The following is a 24270-nucleotide window of genomic DNA, read 5'->3' as shown; positions in this document are numbered from 1 at the left end:
TTTATAATCTTTAAGCCCAAATCATTTGAAACCCCTCCAACCCATCCATGCTGATGGTTCTGGTGATCTGTTAATTAGAGGACAAATATGGCCAGATAATACAGTTCAGATTATAACACCCCCAATAGCTCTTACAGGTCTATTTTGAGCAACAAACTAGTGAAATGGCATTCCTCATTTGTACACTAAAGGAGAAAGATTCCTTTGTAACCAGCAAAATCAATAATGAGTATAATGCTGTCAAAAGTGATCTGTATTAAACATGGTAAATGTACCTGCAGTTTTCTAGGTAAACAAAACAGTAGATAAATCTGTTAATCATTAGCGATGTCTGCAAGAGATTGATTTTATTTCCAGAGAGGTGATTAAATTTACAAAAATAAAAAAAAGAGGAGCTAAAGAGACTCATGAGGCTGGACCTCTTTTTTGGAAGTTCTGCCTATTAATCCCAAACACACTTGGGTGCATAGTGGAGATACTGTGGCTATTTAAAAGTGAAGAAAATCCACTCTGCATATGTTCAAAGGCAATGTTTTACGCATTATGACTTGTCACATTGCCATGCTGAGCATGGAAGACAAGGGATTAAACCCTGGTTCAAATTAGCCCCTATGTTGGAGAAGCTGAATTGAATCAGACACAATGAGACAGTACAATTATGTGCAGGAGTCAATGTATCATTCAGAGCTGTCTGATTGGTGGCATTTTGGGAACACTTAATACCAGGTTATTATAGCAACCATTTCATTCCGCTAGCAATCAAAACGGATGGGAAGTTGTTTGCAAAGCTTTCAACTGGAAAGGTGCTTGCGCTTGCAGAGAGAACTGAGGCCAGTCAGGTAATATTGGCACAGGATTGGCACCTCCATGCACCTCCATACAATTCTTCTGTGCTCCAGGTTGCTTGCCTATGCATCATGGCTATGCCTAATTTGCTGTTAGAGAGCGAACGAGCGCAATTTGGAAAATACAATTCCCTTACATTTGAGGAATGAAGTTTTCAGGACCCAGTACAAAGAACCCATGTGTTTAGTTGCACAGAGGGTGAACAAACACTATAAATGCGAAGTAGGCTTCCCCCAGTAACTTTTAATGTATCTATGTGCAGTAGAAAGGCATGGGAACCCAATATTTACCATCATGCCCCAGTATGAATTGTACACTATGTGAACAGGCCCATAGAAAATGTAATGCATGATTGGGCTGGGTGACATATTATACATGTCATAGGTTTAAAAAGGCACAGCAATATTACCCATACTTTAGGTTAGGAATGGGGAACCTGTGGCCCATCAGATCTTGATGGACTACAGTTCCCACAGTCCCCGACCATAGGCTTTGCTGGCTAAGGCTAATGGGAGTCTGGAGTTTAACAACAACTGGAGGGCAGCCACAGGATCCCCATCTGGGTTTTATGTACTAGCTGCAGGAAATAACGATGTAGCAACAGATACACTGGTTGGTCCTTGGCGATTGCATAAGCCACATAAAGGGTGGGGCTATTCTTAGTTGTACAAGAATGTACTTGGGACGGAGAGGTTAATGAGATTTTGCAGTTCTTGTACTTAGCATGTACAAAAACAACATTGGTGTTAAAGCAACATCCACGGGACATCTACAACCCACATTTAGGTGGACCCATGAACTTGGCCAGTGAGCATCCAAACATGTCAGGAAATGACCGAGTGCATAGTGAAAAAAGAAAAAAGAAAATCTGCTTATGATTTTCAGAAAGTAGCTTCACCCCTAGGATAATATCTAAAGCTTGATGTTGCCCCACTAAAGGTAATGGATTTTCTGCCACTGACATTAGTTATAGCCTTTACAGCTGAATTAATAGACCAGCCGTTAGTATGGAGACAGAAACAGAGATCTCACAGACAGCCTGCCTCAAAGTATATATATTTTTAAAAACTGATATATATATATATACACACACACACACACACACATATATATGTATATGTATATATATGTATATGTGTGTAGGTAGGTAGATATATATATATATATATATATATATATATATATGTGATGGAAAATGGAAATATCATATTCTGCTCATTCTGCCTCCATGTACTAGAAGGAAACCACAAATGGCAGTGAAACGCACAGAGATCTGAGGGTTCTTCTTTTCACTTTCCCTGCTGGTTCCTAGACATTTATTTTAAAAATTACGTATTTACCTTGCAGCGCTGCTTGAAGAACTTTGATCTGCTCAGTCAGCTTCAGGTTATAACCCTTGAGGTAATGGTTTTCCATCTCAAGCTGTGAAACAGTAGAAGAAAACACTTTATGTTTAAAAAAATCATTTGAAGTATATTTCTTTTACAAACAGTTCTGTCCAGACTTTTGGCTTTAATAAAATTTCAAGAAAATTAAGATAAATTTAATTGAAAATTCCTACGTTCTTCGAAAGGAAGCCCGATCTCTAGGAAGAGTTCTCTTTGTCTTGTATATTTACGGCCAAACAGTACGATGATCTGCTTAACCAATAAGCTTGGACTTCACTAACTAAATTACTAAACAAGTACAGTGGTACCTCGGGTTAAGAACTTAATTCGTTCTGGAGGTCCGTTCTTAACCTGAATCTATTCTTAACCTGAAGCACCACTTTACCTAATGGGGCCTCCTGCTGCTGCCGCACCGCTGGAGCACGATTTCTGTTCTCATCCTGAAGCAAAGTTCTTAATCTGAAGCACTATTTCTGGGTTAGCGGAGTCTGTAACCTGAAGCATATCTAAGCTGAAGCGTATGTAACCCGAGGTACCTCTGTACATAGGTTGTACTGTAAGCGTCATTACTGGCCCAGTTCTACAGTCCATCAGCACACAAAAGAAGGCACACAGCTGTACAAATTGTCTTCTCCAACAGTGCAATGCAGAAGTTTACATGTCATTTCAGAGGAGGGTATCCCTACTGAGGTGTCACTGCAAGCACCCCTTTCATGCCAATGCAGTTGTACAATTCTATGGACTAGGGGTGTGGAAGAAACAAACTGGCCATCACCTCTCTTAGTTTAGCTGTCACCCAGTCTTTAATTTTGGCAGCCTTTTCTTGGACAATTTTAGCATCATCCGCTCTCAGTTGTTTCTGTGAAGAGGAGAAATAGACAAATGTTATAAGACAGCAGCGGATCCATTTGACTTGAAGAAATTGCAGGTGTAGCCATGGGCAACAGCTCACTATTCTTGCACAATTCTTGCATAGCAGTAAGGAATATTCTGGAGACTTTGTGGAAACTTCCCTACAAATCAGAACTAGACCATTGAACTCAGGTGCCAGAAGGAACACTTTCCCCATAGTAATTTGCCTATGTGCTGAAGTCATATTTAGAGCCTCTCTACCAGGTGCTCCAGCCATCTAAAGTAAAGCTGGTGGCAAACCTTCTCAGCCTTCTCAGTGCATCTTTTCCCTCTTAATATATTCTGCTATTGACTTAAATCACATAGCTGTTTCCTATGGTTATTTATTGCCAGTTGTGGCAACTTAACTCTTCTGCCCCATACTTCTTCTTTTTAAACTAATTTCTCTTTCCTTTCTTTTCTTTTCTTATTTTTCTGCAACCTGTTTGTAGTTATTAGATTTATTTATTTAGAATGAAAAAAAGAAAGCCTTCTCAGTGGTGGGATTGTATTTGTGGAATTCCCTCGGCTATTGAGAAACGTGCCTGGCACCAACTGCATTATCCTTTAGGAGCCAGGCATAATTCCCCCCGCCTTACAGCCATAAATAAATAAATAAATAAATAAATAAATAAATAAATAATATTGTTCTTCTTCTTCTAACGTATTAATTACTATTATAGGGGGATATCCAATGTTGTGCAAGCAGACATAATGAGACTTGTCCTTCCTTCCCCTCCCTGCCACAGTTCTCTCAAATCAGCTTCAGAGGGACCCGCAACACTCCAGATGGGTGCCATATAGGGGAACTGCAAGGGGAGCAAGAGGAAGTCCCATTGCATGAGTTCACCCATTTTATTTGGGATGTCATCTGTTTTATTTATGTATGTTATATTGTTTCTACAAATTGTTCTGGAAACTCTACTCAAGGGCAGCAATAACTGTTTCGAATAAATAAATATTGACCTGAGAAGGGGGAGACAGACATAAATGCACTTTAGAAGCAGGAAGAAGAAGAAGAAGAAGAAGAAGAAGAAGAAGAAGAAGAAGAAGAAGAAGAAGAGGAGTAGTAGTAGTAGTAGTAGTAGTTTGGATTTGATATCCCGCTTTATCACTACCCGAAGGAATCTCAAAGCGGCTAACATTCTCCTTTCCCTTCCTCCCCCACAACAAACACTCTGTGAGGTGAGTGGGGCTGAGTGACTTCAGAGAAGTGTGACTGGCCCAAGGTCACCCAGCAGATGCATGTGGAGGAGCGGAGACGCGAACCCGGTTCACCAGATTATGAGTCTACCACTCTTAACCACTGCACCACACCATAATATCAGATGGTACCTTTCTCACTGGCTGTGGAGGCAAGATGTGTGTCCCAGCTGAAAATAGCTTCATTACCTGCTTTTCCAGCTGTGTCTCGAGTTTCTCGATCAGTTCATCCTTTTCTTGCACTCTGCTCACCAGCTCCTGGTATTTCCTGTGTACACTTGAACCGCTTGTTTTCATGTGGGCAAGTTTCAGCTTCTCTTCCATAACTTCCACCTGAAAGATTCCCTCACACTTTCATTGTAATGACAATGGGTGGTGAAAGGGAAGGAAACACATTGGACTCTTTGTGGGAATAGACTGTTTATTCACTAATGGACCCTTATTTGGGGCAGGGCAGATTCTTCTTAAAGAACTCTCACACATTTGTCCCTTCGTATAATCCCATCCACTAGAGCGCTGGTATCTGATGTTGAAAATATCACATTAGCAGCACTGCTCAGCCTAGTCTGAGGTAAGTTCCACTTCCAGGTAAGTGGATATACAACCTAAATATTCAAAGGCTCAAGGAAAATACATTTTTCAGAAGATAATTAAAAGAAATGCCCGGAAGGCCTGCCATCTTCAGACAGCAAGAAAGTCCCAAGTATACAAGAAGAAATAAGACATCAAACATGTCTTACAGGTACATATAAGTGGGGCACTGAATCGTCACTTGGCAGGCATTCTGCAGCTGCCCCTTCTTTTTCTATGAACATGTCTCTCCCTCTCTCCATCCCAGCAGCTCTGTTATCCGTCCCCTTCCAGAGTTTTGGACAGAAGCTTTATAGGGATGTCATAAATAATTTGGTTGTGCCTGAGAGTACCTTCTCAAATGTAGTCTCCGCTTTTCTCTTTTAAAATGTTGACGGCGCCGGGGCCCTAGCCTACTGACCTCCTCCTCAAAGGCCTCAAATTGAGATTGGCAATGCCGTGCGGGATATTTCCCAGTCTATGTGCCAATTTCTTCATGAAAGCTGGTTATGCTCCAGAGGACATTCCTGGCCCCAGAGTTGCAGAAAGTTGTGTTTTGTCCTCCTGTCTGTCTACATTAGACAGAGAGAGGCAAACAGTCTCTCCCCTACGCTGAACCTGAAAGGCAAGCGTGTGGCACCCCAAGCCAGAAAGCTTAGCCTGCCAAGCTGCCGGTGTTTGGATCAGAGCTTGGGAATAATTACCGTCTAAGGAAAGAGCCCCTCCCAGCTCTTCTGATGCCTGAGTGGTGACTCTACACTGAAACCTCCAAGCTGGGACAGTAACCATTTTGCCTTCCTTATCTGAAGATAAGAGCACATTGAAGACACCATCCAAAACCCTGAACTCGGGGGCTGAAAAAAACACCCAGCTTTAGAACTCAGCACACAAGTCATTTCATTTCCTAGACGTCTTTTGCTTCCCTGCACAATATACCTGTTTGTGGGGTGGCAGCTCCACATGATGTATTAAACCACTTCCTAAGCCTGTCAGATTTAATTAAGGCATTTCGAAAGGCCTTTCCATTTCCCTTAGATAACAAGCTGGGTGGTGCCACTGGTAACAGGCAGCGGCAAACTCCAAGCCTCCAGGCCTGATTCACTCCGCCAAGTTTGGCCAGGATATGGCAGTCCAACCTGGACTGTAATTTTCCATTCACCTTTCCCCCTCCCCCCTTAAAAAGGGATGTTGAAGAATAGTATCCTTGGTAGCTTAACTGGATTCTGTGTGGGTCCCAAAAATTGCTTAGCAACTAAAAATGGTGGGAATAATCGGCCACAGAATCCCTGTGATCACACCCGCACGATGCTTTTAAAGCACATTTATACCACTTTAATAGTCATGACCTCTCCCAAGGAATTCTGGGGACTGTACTCCCCACAGGGCTAAAATTCCCAGCACTCTTAACAAACTACAATTCCCATGATTTTTTTTTTTTTGGGGGGGAGCGGGGGAGAGACATGGGTTCTAAATGTATGGTATGGATATGATTTGGAGGACTCAAAGGCTATACTTTTTAGGCTTTGCCCACTGAACACAGTTTTCCCGCTGCTACAGCAAGGTTTAGAAACATGATTAAAAGCTTATAAGCACTGTAAGGTGTAAATGTGTCACCTGAAACTGAAAACCTTTGTATAATTAGAAATCTTGGGGTGCCCATCCAACTGTAAAGGTTTTCACATGTTATGGGACTAGTGATATCAGAGAAGCTCTTACCTGTTTCTCTGCATTTTGGGCTCTCTGTTCTGCCTCAACCACTCTTTGCTCCAGTTCTTGCATCTTCAGAAGAAAATAAGACATGAAAAACGGTTTACTACCACTACTACTAAAGTAAAAGGTAAAGGTAAGGTAAAGGACCCCTGGACAGTTAAGTCCAGTCAAAAGCAACTATGGGGTGCGGAGCTCATCTCACTTTCAGGCCAAGGGAGCCAGCGTTTGTCCACAGACAGCTTTCCGGGTCATGTGGCCAGCAGGACTAAACCACTACTGGCGCATGAGTGCCAGAGCACATGGAAATGCTGTGCTACCAGTAGTACTAGTAATGCTAGTACTACTACTTCTACTACTTCTTTAGAATAAAACCCATCATTTGTCACTGTGATCTCTGGCATTTCTAGAATTATAAAACATAGCTCTTTAACAGTACTATCACCCATCATTTTCTCATTAGTGAAATTTGACATTCATTATATGGTTGGAAAGGATACTTTCTGGTACATTTTACATGCTATTCACCACTCCTATAAGCAGCTTACTTAGAAGCCACCAGCTCACCATTAGCATTCAACTCACCATATCTCTTTGATAGACTTATGATAGATTCTGCATCACTATATAATCACTATGATGCGCAGGATCTTTTAATGTCTAGAAACTGTTTCAAAGAGTGCTATTTACTTTATCAAACCTTTGGGAAAGCAGTAACAATGCTCACATATTCCCATATCATGTTATTTACAGGTATGAGATTGACATAAATATTATGTAAATTCAACGGCATTTGGGGCCCAATTTACACAGGAGACCTCAACCTCCCATGTTCGCACCTCATAGGCTTGAGTGATTGATTGTCCTCCTATATTCTCTCGCTCCACATTCACTTTTGCAAAACATGCCCTTGAATAATGGTTCAACTGCACTGCCAGGAACGGCCCCATTTTTTCCAGAAGCGTCCTTAATTATAGTGTTCCACGTTGGCAGAGATACTCAGCGCCATGCTGCGGTAATACCATGCTGAAGCACTGACTCAGCATTAATTTTGACAGAGTAAATGAAAGGATTTTAGAAAGCTGGTTCCCCCCCCCATTCAAATTTGATACCCAAGCTTCTGTTTGATCCTCGTTTTGCTGATGATCTACTACCATTGCAGTGCATGGATATTAAATCAGCTGGAATTACATTAAACACATCCTGATCTCATGTAAGTAACTTCCCCTGCACTTCTCAATAGTCTGGCTTTCTCCGTGTCAATTCAGAGCTGTGTCTGCAGCTCCTTCCTCCTGCCCTGGCTTGGACTGGCTTCTCCTATGCCTTAATGAAGACCTCTAAATTACCTCCCCTCCTTTCACATTCTTCTTGGGAAAACAATATCTGCACACAGACTTTCCCTGCTGGAGAGGAAAAGAGGGCTATGGGTCAGTGTCCCATAGGTTCTTTGTTCTCACCAGCTTATATACAAGAGCTCATTAATTTTAATAATTGTCATAACATTTTCCTTGGAGGGTTGTTTGAGGAAAACCAATGATTTTGGATGGGGAGCAGCAAACCCATTTGGATAAAAGTGCAGTAACTCCCCTTGTAGAGTTTCCCGGAAGGGAAGAGGGATCAATGTGACTTCTCCATTGTCTCGAGAAAGAGAATGGAGTGCACCTTTTGGGGATGAAGTCATTAGCAACACCAAAGTGACCTCCCCAGGGCACAAGCTTGGGCAGTGTGTATAGAAGCCCTACACTGCCCAGATGACAAGACCCCCCCCCCTCGGCCACGTTGATATACTCCAAAGGAAAGCAGAGCAGTAAGTTCACATCAGGAGTTGCTAGAAGGAGGTGTACAAGGCACCATCCATCTGTCTTACATCCACTCCAGATTTGTGTAGGGTTTATTCCCTAGCTTTTTATTCTCCAAAATATATCCTGTAAGTTTTAGGGTCAGAGTTTCAGGGGGTTTAGGGTCAGAATTTTCCTTTTCCTAGATGGGCAACCTTCTCAGGTTGACGAGCCCCATCTGCCCCTCGCTTCCCTCTACAGCATGTGCAGAAAACCACCTTCTTGACCTTTGGACCCACTGTTGGTCTTGTCTGCTCAATCAGCTGGAGCCTGTCTTTGCACGCAGGGGAAGTCCCTAACTCACCAAGGGTCTGAGACTCACTGACTACCCTCACCTGGTTTAGCTGGTCGGTCAAAGCCCTTTCCTGGGGTGTGGCTGCTGTCACATGCTGATAGCTTCTAGGAGCCACAGATGAGAGCTGAGTGCAGGGTGGGGACCAAATGCGGACAAACTACCCCAGAAGGAGCATACACCCCTACTTGGAATAATACCTGGAAATTAACATCCTTTTTGTCCCAAACTGAAACTTCAACTTCATTGCAGTACCATGGGTCACTGCACAGACATTAACATTTGCACATTATTGGTGATATTTCTGCTCTTGTGAACGATGGCAACTGTACCACTCTGACACTTGACCACTTTTTGATATGGTTTACTGTCTCTCATGAGTAAGCTGAATGAGACCAGCATTTTAGAGACTGATCTCCCCAAGAAACCTGGGTTCTTTGAGAACAGAAGAACTCTACTTAGATCTCAACTGAATGGATACTGAAACTGTCTGCATTCATTAAAGATCTCATGGCAACCCCTGATAGTCTGCCAAACCTTCAGATAAGCTAATAAAAATCCATGTAGCCTGGCTCAGTTTAAAAATAATTAGTATTCATCTTCCTTCTCACCACTTCATTGTCTTGCTGTGGGATGTTAAAACTGCTGCTCTGTTTAACATCAGACAAGAGTGTTAATTTCATGGTGCTTTTTGAGTATCATGTGTTATTCAAGGTTCCCCAGGGGCAAACTAACAATAAGCTGAGCATTCAGATTGCACTTTCTATGTATCATGTTTTGTAATACTGATGAGAAAACTGCACTGCACGGCTAATTAACTGTGAAACAAACACTGAAATGAGATGTTCAAAATTCGGTTCCTACGCGTCTGATCACTAGCCCACCAAGCTGTCCTCTCCCACATGCTGTAGAAAGATAAAGCCCTATTATCGAACAGAATGATGTCTCAAAGGTGAGGAGAGCGGCCAAAGATTCATGGCCCACAGTTCATTTGTTAACCGGGTCAATTATGCCGCCATGGCAACAGACTGCTATGTCACTCATCAACTGAATATTACCCCTCTTTCCCGTTGTGTGCACAACTGTGTAAGTAAATGCCAGTTACTAAAGACATGAGATTCTTGAACGCATTTCTAGATTAACTGGGTGAAGATGCATTAACAGTCAGTATGAACACCCTTCAAATGAGCCCATGAGAAAAGTACCCAGGAAATCCTGTGTACACACATCTCCACTTCTAAGCTTAGTCAGGCATTCCTGCCAGAATCAAAGTATTTTTCTTTGGATTTTTACTCTCTTTTGCATTAATTAGATTCAGCTCCATTTTCTCTCTCCATTTCTCTCTCTCTCTCTCTCTCTCTCTCTCAGTCCTTTTCTCTCTCTCCTGAGAGGCCCCACAGCTCATTTGTAACAGGGTCATCATGCTGCCATGGCAACAGCCTGCCATGTCACTCATCAAGAGAATATTACCCCTTTTCTCCTCAGTGTGTGCAACTGCATGGGGGAAAAAAAACCCCTGAGTGCAAGTAAATGCCAGTTAGCAAAGGCATACAATGCATACAATTCTAAACTCCAGCATACTTTAATTTCCATGGAAAGCATCCAAAAAACATTTGAGCAGTATCATTGCTAGCATTGCATTTGTTTTGAGTTTCTCAAGAGAGGCATGGCAGAACGCAGGGCAAAGAACTTTTATTAAGACAGCATTCTAACAACCCTTCACATGTTTATTAAGGATTTGGGGGAAGGTTCACCTGTGTGTGTGTGTGTGTGTGTGTGTGTGCAGTCACTTGATAAGTTATCACTAGACAATTCAAAAGGTGAATGTTCAAAGCTGAATGTGTGAACTAAATCCTTCAAAAAACACACATTGAATTTGAAGAGCTATGCAGGGATATGCATGGGCATCCTGTGGTTTGTTCATTCATACATACAAGTCACCACTTGATGCTGCAGTTATCAAATGAGTCACTATAAACTGCCCTAGGAATTTGTTGAGGGGCGGGAAATTAGCAAACAAATTTGTGAACTAGCCCTTAAGGCTGAAATTCTGGTACTTAAGTTGTGTATTAGAATTGTGTGATTCAGTTCTTAAATTGTTCGACTGACTTACTAAATCACTTACTAAATTACAAAATTAGTCAGTTTTCATTTTCAGCACTAAGGCAACCATCCTGTTAGCCTGAAAACGATGAAGAAAACCTCCCCTCGCTCCTAGCACTTCTGACAAGGCTTTGTTGAATTACAGCCTTTAACTGCTTACTCTTTGGCCTTCAGAGGAAAAACCACATCACAAAACCATACAGCCAGTTACAGAGTAACCTGATCACTGAACCAAACTGCTCCCTAATCTCAACAAAGGGTAGCTTGACACACCCACACCCCTAGGGCTGGATTAACTCCAGAGTCTTCATTTCCCTTTCCACAGGGGTGTCCAGCCGTCAGGTGCTCAGCAAAATAGTGCAGGAGTAATCAGACAAGTTTATTGTGCTGTCACCATTCTGCTGGAATTCTTTCCGAAAACATTGACTGGGTGAAGATTTAAATTTAGGATTTCTAATGAACGAAAGAGGGCTTGGGGTTTAAATAACAGGCACGTGGATAGGGTGGGAATCAGGTTCTGAAAATCATGATTTCAAAGCCATCCGAGTTCTTGTCCACATCCTCAGGCTGCTCTGAAACTTAAGCCAAATACATTTTTGTATAAGCTAACATTTTAAATTAATTTTACAATGTATGTTTTAATGGTAGTTTTTATTGTGATATTCTATTGCAGTTGGTGTTACTGTAATTAATTATAGTGTATATTTCAGCATAAGGGACGCGGGTGGCGCTGTGGGTTAAACCACAGAGCCTAGGACTTGCCGATCAGAAGGTCGGCGGTTCGAATCCCCGCGACGGGGTGAGCTCCTGTTGCTCGGTCCCTGCTCCTGCCAACCTAACAGTTCGAAAGCACGTCAGAGTGCAAGTAGATAAATAGGTACTGCTCCAGCGGGAAGGTAAACGGCGTTTCCGTGCGCTGCTCTGGTTCATGCTGGCCACATGACCCGGAAGCTGTACGCCGGCTCCCTCGGCCAATAAAGCGAGATGAGTACCGCAATCCCAAAGTCGGTCACGACTGGACCTAATGGTCAGGGGTCTCTTTACCTTTATATTTCAGAATGTTGTTAACTTAGAGAAATTTATTTATTTTTTAAAAAATCAGTCCATTAATAAGCAAATTAAAACATGACAGGCAATTTCTCTAGACCTTCTTATAGGGTACTGTATCAAATTTAAGTTGAAACTGTTTGATTTTTCATTACAAAGACTTGATTTTGAAACTTATGTCCCTGGCCTCATCACGGGGGGTTACAGTCTCTCTTACTAGCTATCCTCATCCAAAAGTTTAAGAATAAGCACCCTTGTACTTTGATATTTTTTGTAGTTTTTTTAGCTTTTTTCATTATTATTATGGAATTTTCTTTTGTAATTTTGGCTGTCTATGTTTATCTGTATTTGTTTAAAGCAAAATAAAAGTATTTAAAAAAAGAAGAATAAGCAACAAAGACTGGTTACAAAATGTAGCTTTTGCCTCACCTTCTCAGCCAAAAGCTCCCGGATCCTACTAGCTTGCAGGCGGAATTTGAAGAGCTGTGTCTCCAACGCAAGGCATCGTTTCTGCCAGTCCATGCAGCTACCATTCTCAACAGCAAGCTCTGCCATTTTGAATGCCTTCTCCCTAGACTGACCTCAAGATGTCCTAAGTGAGCAAGACAAAGAAAAAAAAGACTGAAATGTCCAAAATGCTATAAGAATTGTCTTTATAGATATTTTTTAAGCACACCCAATACACATTTAAAACACATTCCTTTGACTTCCCCCAAAGAACCCTGGGAATGGAAGTTTCCCCCTCACAGTTACAATTCTCAGTAACCTTAACAAACTATAGCTCTGGATATTCTTTGGGGCAAGTAATGAGCTTAAAACATGCATTGGATGTGTCTTAAACATATGGGGTGGATGTTCCCTAACAGGAGAATTTCCCCTGCCTCCTCCAATCTGGGGACGCGGGTGGCGCTGTGGGTTAAACCACAGAGCCTAGGGCTTGCCGATCAGAAGCGGCGGTTCGAATTCCCATGACATGGTGAGCTCCCATTGCTCGGTCCCTGCTCCTGCCACGTCAAAGTGCAAGTAGATAAATAGGTACCACTCCGGCGGGAAGGTAAACGGCATTTCTGTGTGCTGCTCTGGTTGGCCAGAAGTGGCTTAGTCATGCTGGCCACATGACCCGGAGGCTGCTCCCTTGGCCAGTAAAGAGAGATGAGCACCGCAACCCCAGAGTCATCTGTGACTGGACCTAATGGTCAGGGGTCCCTTTACCTCCAATCTAGCTATGGTAACATTATACTATGCATTGCAGGGGGCTGGGCTAGTGACCCATGGGGACCCTTTCAACTCTAGAATTCTATGATTTTATGTCAGTTTACACAAAACCAACTCTGCATTCAAATTTTAAACACTCGGGAAGTTTAGGAGAATTCAGAATGAAGATTCCAACTGTAAACAAACTTTTAACAACTAAGACTTCCAGGACAAGAGCTTCAATCAAGCCTGATTAGAAGATTAGGCAAACGCAAACAGCCTAAGCCCTTAGACTATGGTATAAACTCACTGTTGTTCCAGACTGTGCAGTGAAAGAGTTAACAGAATCTTCTTATCAGCTCCTAAAGATCACATTATCAAAGTTACTCTGGTTTCCATATGGTCTCTTTCTCCCCCCAGTTTAGCTATCTTTTGGACCACCAAGCTGCACTAACTCTTAATGTTTCCCAGGGTCATTCTGGTAGCCTGTCAGTGCGTATTTAATCTCCTGGTATGTAGGTTCAGCTACAAGAGCAGGAATGATAGGCCTGTTGCTTAGCTAATGCTTAAAATTCACATAGCCAATATGCCCCTTTCATTAGAAGCCCATGAGCTAATTGAAGTGGGCAGCAGAAGACACAATGCACCAAGTGTCCTCATGGATGACAGAAGCCCTTCCACGACAAAGCTTTGGCTATGAATTATCCAAGTGAAACAGATAATAAGAGAGAACAAAGATAAAGCTTCATTCATTATATTTCATTGCCACAGTCTGAAAAATATTTAGCTAAGGCCCTTTGTCCAATTTAATCACCTTTGGAAGTCCCTTTTGCTTGTCCCCAAATTTAATGAATGGAAATGGAAAGATATGCTGAAAAGCTGGAGGGGTGAGCATAGAAATTAAAAACTTTGGGACTATTCTGGTGATTTAATTCAGCCTTGCAAATAAGCCTCCAATATATACTTTTTACCAGCCTGCCGAGGGCTGCCAGTGGAGAGATGGAGAGCCTCCTGCAGCATTTCTAAGCTGCGTGTGGAAAGGGGGACTTCACTCCTCCAGCAGCCCACTTGGTTTCTGTGTTGGCTACAGAAAAGTGATGGAATGCTCCCTCTCTCCTTGGCCATCCTGCATATAATTTTTTGTCTGTCACCTATGACTACTAAAGTGCTGAAAAACAAAGCTGAATTAATTAACGAGCAGAAAAGCTTGCGGGCACAGTTTTTCGTGTTTTTCATTGGAAATCTGCCTTTGAGGGTTAATCCATTCCACCCTGTTGGATGTGGGAATGAGGGCTGCACTGATGCCATCAATGCACATAGTACAGTCAGCCATGCAAATGGAATATATATATATATATATATATATATATATATATATATATTAGTTTGAACACTCAGCTCACATAAGAACACAGCTGAAATGTTTTGGCAGAGGACCACTCTATTTTTCTGCTGCCCTCTGTCTATCCAATCTATCCATTCCTGATCACTTTCGCTACCAGGTGTGTCTGATTCATGATTGGATCAACCTGTTGTGAGCTTCAGAGCACTGAACTGATGTGGGGGCACTGAATTACCGTATTTTTCGCTCTATAACACGCACCTGACCATAACACGCACGTAGTTTTTAGAGGAGGAAAATCCGTAGGCATGCCACCCGTAGGCATTTCCTCCATAACACGCACAGACATTTCCCCTTACTTTCTAGGAGGAAAAAATTGAGTGTTATGGTGCAAAAAATACGGTAATTGCCCATAGCATCACATGAATCCAGAATGACAGAACATCCATATAAAATGAATATACTGTATAGAGACAGGAAAGACTCCTTTAAAGATTTTACAGAGCACATGTCCCTATCACATTAATTACCTGGGCTGCCTAAGCATGTGTACCAGAAAGTGATCTCAGTGGGACTTACTTTCAAGAGAACGTATCTAGGATTGAGTTGCAGGCTTTTTATATTGCATCCTATGGAACACTTGCCACAGAATTTTGAAGAATAGCTAGATGATGCATTTCCAGTTTGCTTCTCTACACTCACATCTTGTCAAACCTGACATGCCAAGGATAGGAGACGGTGAGGAAGAAACTTGCCTATATAATATGCATCTTCACAGATTTGTGGAGTTGGAGGGGGCCTTGTAGGCTACCTAGTACAACCCCCTGCTCAGTGAAGGCCATCCAGAGCTAGAGGAACATCGCCAATGGATTGCTGTCCAGCAAACACTCCAGCAAGGGAGAGCCCCTCCCCACCTCCAAATAATTTTCAGGTCTGCCACTCCATTATCTTTCCACTGAAATGGAACACACATACTAAGCACTAAAGAATAATAAAAATTGTACTGTCCAGGCATCCAAGACAAAAGTAAGTTAAAGCAACAACGGTATTACTTCTTTCACTGCAATATGGAAAGATCAGTATCAGACAGTATGGAGGGGCTCACATGGCCTCTGGTCAGTCACATCACTGCTACTCACTGAGTGGCAGAGGGTGGAGGGTAAGGTGGCAGAGATGGCAGGTTGGAAACACACTGGAAGGAGGCACTCGGTTGGTTCTGCTGCTGCATCTGTAGCGCACAAACCTTGCTGCAGCCTCCTCCCTTCCCATCTACTTCTCAAAAAGCCATAGCAACAGAACTAACCAGCAGTCAGGTGGGGAGTGGCACCCCACCCCCCAGTAGTGAAGCTGCATGCTCCGCTACTGGGGGCAGAGAGCTGGCGGGGGCGTGGCAGGTGCCCCTGGGGGCGTGGCTCACATCCCATGGGCGTGGCATGCTGCCTGTGAGGGTGTGGCAAGCCGCCCACAGGGGTGTGGGACACGTTCTGGGGGCGTGCTGTGCCGCCTGTGGGGGCATGGTGCCCGGTGCACGCGGGGGGGGGGGTGCGGTGCATATCCGGGGGGGGGCGCCGCGATGGCACCCTACCGGAATAGTGGTGCCGGGGGCGGTCTACTCCCTCCACACCCCCGTTCCTCCGCCAGTGCCCACCCCACCACCCCATATATCAATAGGGAAAAGCCTAACAGGCATAGCTGCAGTAAAATTCCATATCAAGGGCAAAAAGCTAAAGAGCTGGCCCCTAGTTACCCAGCTACCAAGGCCTTTTGTTAAGCAGAACATGGTGCCTTATTGTAGGAAGGCAACATTGGATCTAATACTTATAATGAAGTCATGGAAAGCATTCTTTTCTAATGGGAGAACAGGCCTGAGTTGAAAGACACAGCATAAAGCCAGCTGAGTCCTTGCTTGTATCAAGAGATAAACTTGTACAGAAATCCTTGTAATGATGGGGGGGGGGGGGCAAAACATTGAATTTGATCTCTTTCTTCTATCTGCTTGTTTTTTTAAAAAAGTTACAAGAGCTCAGAACAAATTGTATTCATCATAATCAAAAGCCTACCACCCATTTTGCAATAATAAATCACTTTGCAGTACTAGATTAGTAGGTGTATTGTGCCATTTGCAGACAATCTTATGATATCCACTATGAATGCATCTATCCAGAGAGGAATGCAAAAAATGTAATCAAGGATTCAGCATTAAGGCTTGATCTTAGAGGTTATAATGGTAGTACATGCAGTTTTCTGGAGAAAACATGTCCATACTGTTTCACATATGCCTTTTTAAAAACACAGTTTATTTACCCCAAAATATTGGTTTTGCATCTAACATAACCATTATATAGCAGAACCTAACTATTTAGCCTTTCTTTTTTCACTTCTCATTATGTCAAAGGTATACAAACTAATCAACATAGCATTTTTAAGATATATGTATCATGTGAAATACCTATTAATGCAATTACATTTCTTTACAAACACATGAATTACATAGATTTCTTTACTTGGATGGCAGCCCTTAGTCAAATAATCACATGAGTTTTAGGGGGTAGCCAGTTTCAATTCTAGGTTGCAACAATAGATACCGGTATATAGTGTCCAGATCAAGGGAAATACATAGGACCACACTATTCTGTCTTGGTCTGACCTGACCTGGACTACTGTAACTTTTTGTCAATTAAAATGTTTCTAATTCATTAGATATTGCAGTCCTGGTGTTTCATATATACTTGCACCAAGGTGCAATACTAAAGACAGTTTCCCGCCACCTGTGCTCATTTGCCATCTCAAATTAAGACTGCAATGCTATACACATTTAGCTGGGATAACAGACATTTTAGGACTGCACTTCACTTTACCACTTCAGAAGTTTCATATCTATATTATCTGGTTTCATCTCAAACTGTATGCAGCTGGTGGAAAGCACTACCATACTGATACTCACTTTTGCGTGGGTTATTCCATTACAAATAGCATTATATATTTGTAATTATGAAAGAAAGCGAAGGTGGGAAATTCACAAGGAGATCACTTTCAAGCTCCTGTTAAGACTGTTCTGCTCAATGAGAGTTTTGCCAGTTTTAAATCTTGCCTAGTCTCAGGGGGTGATATCCAACTAATCCATCATACTCAAAGCATACCAATTAAAATTAATGGACAGAAGCTACTTGTCCATTGATTTCAATGGCTTTAGTCTGAGTATGACTAAAGTTGGGTATAACCCAATGAGCTTAGTACAGGCTCTTTTGGGAGCTAGTTATTGTCGGGATCCATGGGAACCAAAGGTGGACAAACTACCCCAGAAGGAACACGATGTGTTCCCCACCAGAGGTACTATCCTGACACCCCATGGGAGCTAGTATGGACATGGTATTTAATATGATAACTGCTGCTCTAAAGGTTTTGTTGGTGAAACAAACGGAGGACACTACACTTTAACAATTGTGCATGTGTGCCTAACCAGGCAAGATGGTGCCACAATCACCATTCCATAGTAATAGTATTGTATAAGCACTGCATCTTATGGTTTGCACCTGCATATCTCAGAGAGAGCCACTCCCTAAATTAAGCACATATCCCATTTGTTGTTCTTTTGCTTTTTAAGATTCGTAAAATGCACCGTGCTTTGCATCCCATTTATAAAAGCACCTAAATCAATTGTGGGAAGGAACAAGGCCTTTTCAGTTGTAGCCTCACAGTTATGGAATGAGGTTCCCATGGAGATGTATCATCAATGTGTCTCATTTTAAATTTCAGGTAAAAGGACAAAGCACTTTTTAAAACTGGGATTCCTTTTCCTGTAGTTTTATCTTTCTGCTGCTTTAATGCTATTTGAGTATGTTTTATTCTACTTCATGTTTAATTGATTTTATGTGCTGATGTTGATTTTATCAATTTTGTAAGCCACCTAGAGCTTTGGAAGAACTAATTTTGTTCAATACATGAACAAAAAGAAATAACCATAAGCAAACACCTCAGCTACTGAAGATAAGGCTAACATGGCAATCATTTAAAGTGTAAACAAATAGTCCTCAGGAGAATCTTAATTGCTTAATTTAGCAGGTAAAGCGACCATAGAGTTACATTTCTCTTGTAAACTTCATCCTTCCACTAGGCAATACCCATCTTAGGCAGTAAATGAAAGTACCCTTGATAGTCCTGGTTAATGTACCAATTCTCTGTGCCAGCTGTTTTTAAAAGACCAACAGCACAATCCTAAATATGTTTATGCAGAAGTAAGTTCAATGGGGCTTGTTTCTTGAACCTGAAATTGTTTAGAATTGAAGCCCCAAACTGTTTACTATTTGCCAAAGATGGCAATGGTTAAGGCTGCTAGTTTACACCACCCATTCATTACATCGGTCATAACTAGTTCACACCAAGTCATCTGTAATAATAAGATAACACATTCCATAAAAGAGGACATTTACCTACTCCCTTCTCTCCTAGTAATTTTAAATGAAAGAAGGTATCAAAGTAATACAACACCACAGGTAATGATTTCCAGTACACAGTACAGACATGCTATAGCAGTCATCCCTTTCTGCCCTACAGTTTTAAACCCTGCTTAAATCAGTTTTGGAAATAACAAGAAAAAGCAAAGATCGCCCCGCACACCCCTAGCCTCACACAGTCTCTCACCTTGGGCAGGCTGCTCTAGCAGGAGGAGGAGGAAGGAGGGCTGAGGCAAGCCGGGCACTGGAAGCAAAGAGCCAAGATAGCAGAAGCCTCCCCCCACCCCCCGCCGCCCCAAGTTGCGACTGACCTTGTATTGTTCTTGGTCAGAACAAGGTTATATTGTGCTCAGGAACAGAGTGTTGCCATCCTCCTGCCGCTCACCTCCAGGCAAACGCGGGCTGCTTCTGCCCTGTGGGGGAGAGGATCTCACGAAAGTCATGCACACAACAGCTACGCTCGAGTCCCATTCAGCCTTTCCCCGTTCTCTGCCCCTTTTCTCCCTCTTTTCCTTCAAGCGGGAGAGCCTGGCTCAAATAGCACAGCCAGCCCTCCAAAGAAGCACAGGAACTGACATCATCGGCACTACACTTTTAACCCCTTGCCTGACAATAAGATCAGGTTAGGCTGCCTCCCCTCCAAAATAAAACAGCAGGGAACTGACTTCCCACCCACAGGATTTCTCTGTGATCTTTTGTGTGTCTGTGTGGGAAATGGCCTTCTTTTGTACCGACAAGCACTCTTGTCACGTTTTCTTTCATTTCAGCTTGGCCAGGCATTGTCCCAGAGAAGAAATACTCACTCTAGATGCATCCATTCTCTTCCAGAAAGCTACATACGCATGGGCGTAAAGTAACCAGGATTTTTGTGGGGGGTGAGGAGGCCTTTGGGGGGTGGCAGAACCTCACTTAGCCTACACAACATTAAACAACACAATACACAAATCCTAAATTTGATTTAAAAAAATAAAATAAGGAATTTGAAAGAGAATTTTTTAAGCAGCTGGGTTCCAGAATCATGATTATGATTTTTTAAAATGTCAAAAGATAAAAAGGTTTTGTGGGAGGAGGAGTTGGGGGGAAGGAAAGCCAATACATTTTAGTGCAAATACTGTAGCACGCAATATCTAGCAACGAATTGTGCCCTTTCAGCATGTGTTGGCATAATAATACGCAAGTGGTCTTAGTTATCTATATGATCTATACATGTCTAAGTTATAAAAGGAAAGCGGATCTTAGCCACACTGGTAGTGCTTGGCATGATGCAACCACACCGCATCATATAGGGAACAACTCAGTCTTCACTGCAATCCTAAATGCATTCAGACTGTGCACACATTACCATTTACTCTGGCTCTGGTGCATGCTGGTATTTGAACATGTGTACACACACGACGTTATCCACAATACAGAGCTGGCCTGTAGCTTCTTGAAAAATACTATTGTTTGATGTGTTTTCCCTTAAACTAACTTCAATATGAAGGGAAAACCTGAGGCACATTCACTTCACAGTTAAGCTGAGGTGTGTGCATTTGAGACAGCCATTAAAAAGGTAAAGGTACCCCTGCCCGCGGGACGCAGGTGGCGCTGTGGGTTAAAGCCTCAGCGCCTAGGACTTGCCGATCGAAAGGTCGGTGGTTCAAATCCCTGCAGCGGGGTGCGCTCCCGCTGCTCGGTCCCAGCGCCTGCCAACCTAGCAGTTCGAAAGCACCTCCGGGTGCGAGTAGATAAATAGGAACCGCTTACCAGCGGGAAGGTAAACGGCGTTTCCGTGTGCGGCTCTGGCTCGCCAGAGCAACGATGTCACGCTGGCCACGTGACCCGGAAGTGTCTCCGGACAGCGCTGGCCCCTGGCCTCTTAAGTGAGATGGGCGCACAACCCCAGAGTCTGTCAAGACTGGCCCGTACGGGCAGGGGTACCTTTACCTTTACCTTTACCTTTACCCCTGCCCGTACGGGCCAGTCTTGACAGACTCTAGGGTTGTGCGCTCATCTCACTTAATAGGCCGGGAGCCAGTGCTGTCCGAAGACACTTCCGGGTCAAATGGCCAGCGTGATGAAGCTGCTCTGGCGAGCCAGCACCAGCGCAGCACACGGAAACACCGTTTACCTTCCCGCTAGAAAGCGGTACCTATTTATCTACTTGCACTTAGGGGTGCTTTCGAACTGCTAGGTGGGCAGGAGCTGGGACCGAAAGACGGGAGCTCACCCCGCCGCGGGGATTCGAACCGCTGACCATACGATTGGCAAGACCTAGGCACTGAGGTTTTACCCACAGCGCCACCCGCGTCCTGCTGAGACAGCCATTATCCTTGTGCAAATGACAGAGGTTGCAAGGCCAGGGAAACCAAGCAGGTAGTGCACATCGGGTTCAACCTCCCCACCCCCAATTTGGTGTGTACAAGAGTGTGCAAATGTGACTCGAACACAGTTGTGAGGGCTGTGTACATAGCCTTACTTACAGAGATAAGTCCAAGGGACTTACTTCTGTGTAATAAGCATGTTTAGGATTGTGCTGTTAGTCTGGTATAAGCAGCAACCAATGAGTTAACTACATAAACCAGAGCTATCAAGGGTACTTTTATATATTACTTAGCATAAGGATTCCTAGTGGATTCTGTTTACAAGATAAAGTCAATTTACCTGCTAAATCAGTAGAGAACTTGTTGGTTGCTTGGCAATCTTTTGAACCAGCAGTAGTTGAATATTTGTCATTGTTCAGTGTTATGGTGAAATAATACGATTAAAAGAGGAATAAGGAATGGCCAAAATTCAGTTGCAGAGCATATGCTTTATATACAGAGGATTCCAGCATCAGTCTCTAGCATATCCAGAATAGGGCTCAGAAAATCCCCCGTCCAGAGCTCAGGAGTGCCTCTGTCAATCAGGGGAAGCAATACTGGGCTAGTATTATCAGTATGGTCTCACTCAGTCTTCCCATATGCACTAGCATATTGGTTGGTGATGTTATGTCACAAAGACATTGGAAACTAAATACCCTGTTGTTGTTCTTGTTGCTCCTCCCATATATTTTCAAGGGGGTAGAGTCATTTGGAGGTATTTCTCCAAATGAGTAGGTTTTAGGACGACCAAACCCATCATATTACTTTTTCTTTCCTAAGAACTGTCACACAGGGCAGTGAAGCAGTTCAGGAACAGAAGGCAGGTGTGGAACATGCAAACATTGTGTGTTACTACCCTCTACAGGAGAAAATGCACAATAGTGTTATTATGTCAATTGTGATATAATTCATGATAACACAACATGCAGGTCACACCATACATTTAAAGCTGTATTGAACATTCATTGCTTCCCCTGCTGAAGAATATTTGGAACTGTAGTTTATTAAGAGTGCTGAGAATTGCGAGGAGACCTCTATACTCCTAACAGAGCTACAATTCTTAGAGTGGTTTAACAATCAATCTCTCTTCCCAGGGAACTCTGGGAAATGTAGCTGTGTGAAGGGAAAATGGATCTTCTAACAACTCTCAGCATCCCGAACAAGCTAGTTATCATTTACCGTATTTTAATGCAGAAGTAGGGAAGCTCTACCCTGTGGGCCAGATGTGGTCCTTCAGGCTACTCTCTCTGATTCTCAGGATGTTCCCTATGCCATGCCTCTCATCAGCCTTGCTCTGTACTCTTGAGTACTTTGGCCTGGAAAGTATCCTTGAACTGTGATTGGTGCTTCTTGCTTAGCTGGGTTGAGTGATGGGAGGCCATAGAAACTTATGGCTTTTGCATAGCTGGAATGGAGCCCACAGTACAAAGATAAGAGTCACATTTGTTGTTCCACTTCTATGCCTGTGACCCTGTCCAACACTGGCATACAGCCCCTGGATGTTCCTCTACAAAGGAATGAAGGCTTTATGCTGGAAAAGATCCCCTATGATGTTCCCCTGCCCATGATAGGTACAGATGAAGAGAGTGTGCTGCAACTTTTTCCACAATAAACAATAACAAAGTTAAATCTCTGTACAGGGTGCCCACAATTGTGAGATCTGAAGAGATGAAGATGATGCCTCCACAATTGTTGCCATTGTCTGTGGACTGCTTGTGATGTCACAAAGCACTTGAGTAGAACACAACTTGCAATGGTTGTGACATTCAGCATTGCACAGGTTTCTTCCATTTGGAGGAGGTGAACTGGCAAATGGAAGGAGGCGATCAGCTGCCAGCAGAATGCTATTGACAGGTAATAAGGCAGGTTTGCTTGCTGAATGGGATTGTGTCTTGAAGGCTGCTGATATCCATATTCAGAAGCTGGCTGCTGTCTAGTAATGGACCTAATGGATGCTGGCAGATGTTGGTGGGTGGAAGTCAGTGGAGTTCACATTCAGAAGCTGATGGATGCTGCAAGGCAGAAGCAGGCTGATGTATGTTGATGTAAGCTGGTTGACGTTTGCCTTCGAAAGCTGGTCAACAGAAGCTGGTGGATATTTGTGGACCAAAAGGGAGGAGGGGGTAAATATTAATATTTGTTTTTTTAAAAAGATGCTTATGTAAATTTATTTTTTGTTATAATATTTATAAAATGAGAAAATGAAAAATAAATTTATGAAAAAGAGGAGAGGCCTGCTGGGTGCTGCTTGTGGGCTTCCCAAGAGGCCCCTGTCTTGGTACTAGGTGAAAGATGGTGCTGAATAGGCATTTGCTCTGATCCAAGATGGTTCTCCTTCTGTCCTTATTGTCAACTAATGAGCAGAAGGTTAAACCCTGTTGGCTACAGGAGTCTGCTGAAACTTGTGAGTGGAAAAGAAAAATAGGTAAGCAGAATCTATACAAACAAGCACAAACAGAAAACCAGAAATAACAGCACATAAAATATTTGGCAGGCTTTGAGACAGAACTGAGTTTAGTACTGGCGTAGTTGCCATTTTACACTCAGGGAAGCATTCCTTTCCCCAATGATTCCTAGCTCTACAGACAACAGCACCTGGCAGACAACAGACCGTGAGGCACTGAGCTTTCCAATTATGTTAATCATTATGCATGGTGGCAAATGTATTGTAATAAATAACCAGTGCTGAAGTGCCTAAGGATTTCCCAAAGGGATTTTTGAGAAAAAGAGAAAGAAAATAACCTCTGAGTCTGGCAACAAATAAAAAAATGTCCAGAACTTGAGAGGCATTTATTATATCTCCATTGTTCTCTGCTCATCTAGGGAATGTTTATGCCAAAAAGTATAGCTGTCAGAATGCAGTGTATTCTCCTACCTTCAAAACTTTTCATGTTCTTTATGAAGTATATTTGTCTTCATTTTGTATGGCCCAGTCACCCCTCATGCTTCTTTCATGTGATGCTCATTGACTTTTCTTCTGAATGCAGACCCATTCAGAGATGCACCAATTCTTGGAGAGCCACCAAAATGAAAAGTTCAGAAATGGATGTATT

At 42.8% G+C, this 24270-nt stretch overlaps 1 protein-coding gene across 5 annotated transcripts in view; it reads right to left on the bottom strand.

The window, feature by feature from the left end:
- The window catches only part of PLEKHH1 (pleckstrin homology, MyTH4 and FERM domain containing H1), a 47256-nt gene extending 27805 nt beyond the window's left edge, over positions 1–19451 (bottom strand). For 2 of the 5 annotated variants that reach the window (XM_079995527.1, XM_079995529.1), the window contains exons 1-6: positions 19187–19451; positions 12315–12477; positions 6615–6677; positions 4518–4679; positions 3010–3093; positions 2187–2268 (exon numbers count right to left, since the gene is read on the bottom strand). In XM_079995527.1, coding sequence (XP_079851653.1) covers positions 2187–2268; positions 3010–3093; positions 4518–4679; positions 6615–6677; positions 12315–12440 — 517 coding nt within the window. In that variant the 5' untranslated portion in view covers positions 12441–12477; positions 19187–19451. Of the gene's footprint in view, positions 1–2186; positions 2269–3009; positions 3094–4517; positions 4680–6614; positions 6678–12314; positions 12478–19062; positions 19124–19186 lie in introns of those variants that run through there. The other 3 variants (XM_079995530.1, XM_079995531.1, XM_079995528.1) reach the window with 2 other exon arrangements.
- Positions 19452–24270: the final 4819 nt, after the last annotated feature.

This window comes from Podarcis cretensis, assembly GCF_951804945.1.
Source record: "Podarcis cretensis genome assembly, chromosome: 1".
Taxonomy (NCBI): domain Eukaryota; kingdom Metazoa; phylum Chordata; class Lepidosauria; order Squamata; family Lacertidae; genus Podarcis; species Podarcis cretensis.
This window is presented reverse-complemented; position numbering and strand designations above follow the sequence as displayed.